Here is a 7,022-nt window from a genome sequence, read left to right on the forward strand (position 1 = left end):
AAAAAAATCAAAGTGGTAGAGCACTAGCCTTGAGCTGAAGAGCTTGGAGACAGTGCCCAGGCCCAAAGTTCAAGCCCCATGACCAAGAAAAAAGAAAAACTCCAAATAAAAGCAAGTAATTTTACAGTTCCATAAGATGCAAATAAAGGCAGAAATGAAAGACTTCAAAAACTGGGGAAAGTGGAAGCAGAGAGGACTCTTAAAGAGTCAGATAGGCTGAAATAAACACAGATTTATAGTCTCCAATCAAAGGTACTGATTATATCCTCAACTCAAAAATAAATATTGATAAAGCTTTTCCAATATCCAAGGAATACATGCAAAAAAAAGAAAAGAAAAAAATAAGAAAGAACAAACCAACCTAGTCATTTAAAATAGAAACTCATTGGAAAAGCATGAGCATGGATAGAAACATCTATACCACACTCATCCTATTTTTTTTTCTCTTCTCTAGCTACCTACTGGCCAGCTTCTACACGAAGTATGATGCTGCTCATTTCCTCATCAACACTACCTCACTGCTCAGTGTACTGCTGCCTAAGTTACCACAATTCCATGGGGTTCGTCTCTTTGGCATCAACAAATACTGAAGGATGGGCTGAAGACAACTACATAGGCATGGAGAAGGCACTGGAACGAAGACTAACATTTTTTTTTTCACTTCTCCATTCTGAGAACTATAGAACCTTTCCCAAACTCCCAGGAAGCAAAGGAATTAGAAATTGGTGCTCCTGTTAAAGACAAGACTTTGAGTCAGGAAAGGCAGATGAGATTAATGGCCAAATCACCCTGTGTAACAGGATGCCATCCATGTTTGAGCAGCTTTTTCCTTCTCTACCACCTTCTAGTTCTGTTTTGCTGTGTATTTTCCTCATAATAAAAATAATTTTTTTCAGCTGCCACTTTGTCAGCAAGGATAGGGTGATGTCATAATGCCGGGAAGGAAATACAGCACACTGACTTACTTAGAAAATTTTAAATCATTTGTTATCCCTTCTCCTTTGGAATAGTAGGTTTCCTTCACTCTCAGCTAACTTGGCAGAGAAAAGATTCTGAATTGAGAAAAGGGGCTCCCCAACTATGTGGGCAAAGAAGAAAGGGAAGATATAGGTTGCCAGTTATATATTTATAGAAAGATAATCCCCTGGCTTTAAATAGATATGTACATACAAATATGAACAAACTTAAAAAAATACAAACCCTTGGATCACATTGGGGCTTCTGCAAAGTCCCTTTATCCTTCCCCCTCACCCAAGGGTAGAGGGCATGAGTCTGCTTTTTAAAAATTATTAATTTTGGCCATCCTTGCAGCAACAAGCCAGACATGGGTAATCTGCCCACAAGGTGAAAAGTCAGAGGAAAAATTCCATTTCCACTCTTTGAACTCTTATGCCTCTTCACAATTAGGGCTACATGCTTTCTCATTCTCTTTTTGACTAATATCTCAGGTTAAAAGAGGAGGTTCCCCCTAAAATAAAATACACTCAGTTTAAAAGGGGGTGTCATTTGCCCTAAAAGCAAGTAAGACAATCGTTTACTGACCTTAGGGAAATACCCAGTTTTCACACCGTAAAGGAATATACTGTCTAGCCTAGGTCTAGGACCTAGGTTCTTTGCTCTAGCTACCCCCTATTTCTTTGGTATTGTCAGAAGACAAGATTCGGTTCCTAGGTGTTGGGGAGGAGGAAAAGTGGCTTCTTACAAGTACTGAGTGAACAACTGAAGCATAAATTTTTCCCTTTTCGAAATAGTTAAAAATAAAACAAAACAAACTTCATCCTGCGCTATACACAGCCCTTTTGACTCCCTGACATTATTTGAGGAAAGAAGAGAAGGGGTGTCAACGTTGGAAGGGCCTCCTCACTTTCTTCCGCCGCTTGGGTTTGGCTTCTCCCTTGGGTACTGTGCTGTTGGGCTTGGAAGCTGCAGTGGCCCCAGGGCCAGGCTGAGGAGCTGCAAAGAAGTTCCCATTGGACATCTGGCCTGGGGGTACTTGAAAAATCCGGCTCAAGAAATCCTGGAGGTCAGCAGGAGGGGTATCTGGGGTGGTTCTGGTGGGGGGGGGGTGGAAATAAATGAATAAGCCAAGAGATGTTAAGTAATATAGCTACCTAAGATTATACTGAGTCAATTCCCAGACTTCCCGGAAAGTAAGGCACTTAAGTATTCTAAACAGCAAGTCATTTGAAACCATACCCAAGAACTGAAATAGGGTTAGTGGTAGAATGCCTGCCTAGCATGCATGAAGCTGTGGGGTTCAAATCCTCAGTACCACATAAACAGAAAAAGCTGGAAATGGCACTGGGGCTCAAGTGGTAGAGTTCTAGCTTTGAGCAGAAGAAGCTCAGGGACAGTGCCCAGGCCCTGAGTTCAAGCCCCAAGACTAGCCAAACAAACAAAAAACTGAAATATTGGATAGATAATTCAAAGGAACACCACCTACCTCTGGCGACCACTGGTGCCTGGCATCCGAGAACCAAATGAGATATGATAGGGAACTCTGTGGGTATCTGGGGAGATTCCCACACGCTGGCATCCAGCCCACTCTGCAAAATGGAGAAACAATTAGCCAGAAAATCACAGTTTAGAGTACACAAGATGAAGTATGAAGATTTCCAGAGGACAGAAAGGTACCTGTAATGTCATAGACCTTTCCATCCATCAGTGCAAAGTAGGTGATTTTGAGGCCCAACATGCTTGACTCTGCCCAAAAGTCTCCTTCCTCAGCAGGATGCAGTCTATTACACTCAGCACAGTATCTAGCACTCTTAGGTTCACGGTCCATTTCAAACCTCCTGCAACCAAATAAAAGTACAGTACTTAATATTTTGTTAAGTCTTCCAAGGGCACTGCCAGTAGTGTATCATCATTACAATCAAATATATTAACAAAGTTAAAAATAATCTCTACTTGTTATATATGCCTATGTACAGGCTTCCCTCAGCTTTCAATCTTAAGGCTAATTTTGTTTTCTTCCTGCTAATTCAAATCCTCAGTCTTGCTGGGCTCTGGTGGCTCATAATTAATCCTAGGTACTCAGAAGGCTGAGATCTGCTGATCATAGTTCAAAGCCAACCAGCCAACCCAGGCAGAAAAGTCTGTGAGACTCAATAAAATACTCAGAAAAAGCCAGAAGTGGATCTGTGGCTCAAGTGGTAGAGCGCTAGCCTTAAGGAAAAGAAGTTCAGGGACAGCACCCAGGCCCTGAGTTCAAGTTCCAGGACTCGTGCACACGCACTTACAAACAAGCAAAGGAATTCTCAAGCTCTTGTAATACAGCAACAGTGGAGGGACCTCAGGCTCTTTTTACTCATCATCTGTATCCCACAATTATCAGGTTTTTGTTTTTTCCCTCAGTCAAGAAGCATGTTTGGCTACCCAATCTCCATCTCCATCTCCCTCTCTCTTTCTCTCCCTCTCCCTTCCCCCTCCCCCATTCTTGGATTTGAACTCAGGGCCTTGCACACATGCACACCTCATTCTAGTTACCCAACCTCTGAGTTGTGGCTCTCCCATCCCTGTCTTCCTAATTCATACCTATGCTTTCCTTGGCATCGGCTGCACATCATAGTATTCATTGCCTCTTTAAGGTCATCTTGCAGCTTGGATAGGAACTCATTCACTGATCGGCTCAGCTCATTCTCTGCCATTCGTTTCCTAAAAGGAAGGCTTTGTTAAGTTAGAGTATTGAGGAAGGAACAAAGAGACAGACCTATTTGCCTCTTGAGGCCCTACTAGCTAGAAAAGAACTTCATTCAGTTCCCTCTTCCTGACAGTCTCTAGCTACAAGTCCAAGGGCCTCTCCTATTGGGTACTTTTTAATCTATTTCACCTCACCATTTCCCATCTCCAACTTACATTTCATATTCTTTCCGCTTTTCAGGGTTGCTGACAATGTCCCAAGCTGCCCGCAAAACTTTGAAGGCCTCTTCAGCCCGAGGATGATGATTTTTATCAGGATGAACCTACCACGACAAAGAACCTACCATCACAAATCCATTCCAACGCTATACCCCTATCTTGGGTCCATTCCCATATCAAAGTTTTGTAGAATCAGTTTTCCTTAATGACTACTTTGCTTCTGCAAACAGACCTGAGTTCAGGTCCCAGGTGTCATCTCTATGACCTTGAATATTTCACATTTTATCCATTACAGATTGAGAAGATTAAGTAAGAATACATATGAAGAATGTAGCACACAATCTGGCCATCCACTATCTCATTTTACCTGGAATTATGTCAATTATGCACGTAGGGATGGTTGGTCATCCTGTCTAACAAACATTGAAAGCCCTTGAATTGTAGTTGTATTACCAATCATCAGAGTTTCAAAAATGTTATTCACACTCATTCTTTTCCTACTAGAAAAATCTCATATCTGAAGCTAACATAGTGGTTTATGCCTACAATCCCAGTACTCAGGAAGCCTGAATCAGGAAGATCACATTTGAAGTCTGCCTAGGTTACAAAGGGAATTTCAGGTCACCCTGAGCTACCTATCTAGTTAGACACTATCTCAAAAAAAGAAAAAAAAATTCATTTCCAAGACTTACTACAATCATCTGCCTTTCTGTTCCAGAAATTAAATAGCATATGGTATTCTCCTACGCTTTTATACATTTTTCAGTCTTTCCTCCATAACAAGTATTAGCCTTGAATGTCCCATTTTCATTGCCCAAATACCACTTGAGGCTCACCCCCCAGCCTTCCTCATGGATGCTAAATAAAAGAATGCTATGAAACTTCCCATATTCCCAGGCTAATATGACATGGTCAACAGGATCTAGGTTCTCTAAAAGAAGACAACTAGAAACTCTAGTCCAGGGGAAAAAGAGACAGAGACAGAGAGAGAGAACGAACTTTGGGGTTTAGGAGCTGTAAAGGATGAAGAAACCCGAGTTAAAAAAAAAAAATTATTTCCCAAGATGGAATGTCTGCTAAAAGACATGAAAGTGAGAAGAAATCTATTAGTAACTAAGGATAAAGTTATTTTAAATTACATGAGGCTATCTTCTTAAGAGTCATTCATTTTCCACCAAACTCATTTGGTTCTTTGGTGAATTACAGATCTGGAGGCTTCCCCCCGCCCTCCCTGCCCCAGTCCTGGGGCTTGAACTCAGGGCCTAGGCACCATCCCTGAAATTCTTTTTTTTTTTTTTGGGGGGGTCCAGTCATGGGGCCTGAACTCTGGGCGCTGTCCCTCAGCTCTCAGTTCAAGGCTAGCACTCTACCACTTGAGCCACAGCGTCACTTCCGGCTTTTTTTCTTTTTGCTTATGTGGTGCTGAGGAATTGAACCCAGGGCCTCATGCATATGCATGCAAGGCAAGCGCTCTACCCTGAGCCACCTTCCCAGCCCCTTATCCCTGAAATTCTTTTGCTCAAGGCTAGCACTCGACCACTTGAGGTACAGCGCCACTTCTGGCCTTTTTTGTTTATGTGGTACTGAGGAATCAAACCCAGGGCTTCATGGATGTTAGGCAAGCACTCTACCACTAAGCTACATGGCTAGCCCATGGAGGCTTCTTGTACACCTCTAATTGTTAAGGAAAACTGCCTATTTCTCTTTGTTATGCAGCCATAGAGATAATCTGCACACTGACATTTAATAAATCCAACTCCATACACTCAGAAGTAGTCCTCTTATATTTTACTTGTACAGAAAGAAGCAACAAACAGTAAGGCCTGAAGTGCTCAGCAGAACTCTTGCCAGTATGCACAAGGCCCTGGGTTTGATCCCCAGCAACAACAATCATAATCCTAAAAATGGCAATAATGTTTACCTATAATATCTTTTGTTTTTCCAGGACTGATGATTGAACCCAAGGCCTCCATTTTATTGTTTTTTTTGGGGGGGTCCAGTCGTGTGGCCTGAACTCTGGGCCTGGGCACTGTCCCTCAGCTCTTCAGCTCAAGGCCAGCGCTCTACCACTTGAGCTACAGCACCACTTCCGGCTTTTTTTTCTTTTTGCTTATGTGGTGCTGGGGAATCAAACTCAGGGCCTCAGGCATGCAAGGCAAGTGCTCTACCACTGAGCCACCTTCCCAGCCCAAGGCCTCCCTCTTTCTAGGAGAGTGCTATACCACTTGAGGCACACTCCCAGCCCTCTAATTGCAATCTGACTGTACACTTGCATTAAACCATTCCCCTCAACTGTACGGTACAGCACCTGCACATTCTCTCGTCGATAAAGTGTACTTTCATATATGATGTACATAAACACATACCTATGATTCATGTTGCATTTTCCTTCCATCTAATATTTTGGGCTGCTCTTGAAATAGCCTGTTTTCAAAGTTGGGAATATAGCTCAGTAGAGCACTTGCAAGGCTCCAGGTTCTACTCCAAGAGTACCAAAAAATAGCCAGTTTTCTCCTATTCGGTCTTGAAAAAAAACTTAAAATGCACTCTTTGCCTCTCAAGAAGACAGCTAAGTTTCCCCATGTTTAAAAATCCCTCCTTTAGCCGGGCGCAGGTGGCTCACGCCTGTAATCCTAGCTACTCAGGAGGCTGAGATCTGAGGATCGAGGTTCAAAGCCAGCCCAGGCAGAAAAAGTCCGTGAGACTCTTATCTCCAATAAAACCACCAGAAAACCCAAAGTGTCACTGTGGCTCAAGTGTTAGGGTGCTCGCCATGAGCTGAAGAGCTGAGGGACAGCGCTCAGGCCGAGTTCAAGCCCCACGACTGACCAAAAAAAAAAAAAAAAAGAAATTCCTCCTCTGCTGGGGAAGAGGGGCAACTGAGGTACTCTCTTCCCCAACCTAGTTAGAGAGACTTCATATAGGCCATGTGAAGTCCATCACTGCCTGTTACAACTGGTTTCAAAAATACATTTTTTTCTTTTCTTTTTTTATTTTCTTTCTTTATTTATTTTTTTTGTCGGTCGTGGGGCTTGAACTCTGGGCCTGGGCGCTGTCCTTCAGCTCTTCAGCTCAAGGCGAGCGCTCTACCACTTGAGCTACAGCGCCACTTCCGGTTTTCTGGTGCTTTATTGGAGATAGGAGTCTTACAGTCTCTCCTG

The 7,022-nt window shown here is 42.9% G+C and overlaps 2 protein-coding genes across 3 annotated transcripts in view; one reads left to right on the forward strand and one right to left on the reverse strand.

Annotated features, from left to right (window-relative positions):
* Positions 1–1,777, forward strand: part of Ormdl2 (ORMDL sphingolipid biosynthesis regulator 2) — a 4,505-nt gene extending 2,728 nt beyond the window's left edge. Inside the window, exon 4 of the mRNA XM_013021057.1 lies at positions 455–1,777. Coding sequence (XP_012876511.1) covers positions 455–590 — 136 coding nt within the window. The 3' untranslated portion in view covers positions 591–1,777. The remainder of the gene's footprint in view (positions 1–454) is intronic.
* Dnajc14 (DnaJ (Hsp40) homolog, subfamily C, member 14) overlaps positions 659–7,022 on the reverse strand; it is a 10,177-nt gene continuing 3,813 nt past the window's right edge. Inside the window, exons 4-8 of one of the 2 annotated variants that reach the window (XM_013021020.1) lie at positions 3,859–3,965; positions 3,538–3,669; positions 2,635–2,795; positions 2,444–2,546; positions 659–2,051 (exon numbers count right to left, since the gene is read on the reverse strand). In XM_013021020.1, coding sequence (XP_012876474.1) covers positions 1,841–2,051; positions 2,444–2,546; positions 2,635–2,795; positions 3,538–3,669; positions 3,859–3,965 — 714 coding nt within the window. In that variant the 3' untranslated portion in view covers positions 659–1,840. The remainder of the gene's footprint in view (positions 2,052–2,443; positions 2,547–2,634; positions 2,796–3,537; positions 3,670–3,858; positions 3,966–7,022) is intronic. The other variant, XM_013021027.1, reaches the window with a different exon arrangement.

This window comes from Dipodomys ordii, unplaced genomic scaffold, assembly GCF_000151885.1.
Source record: "Dipodomys ordii isolate 6190 unplaced genomic scaffold, Dord_2.0 Scaffold3, whole genome shotgun sequence".
NCBI classification, from domain to species: domain Eukaryota; kingdom Metazoa; phylum Chordata; class Mammalia; order Rodentia; family Heteromyidae; genus Dipodomys; species Dipodomys ordii.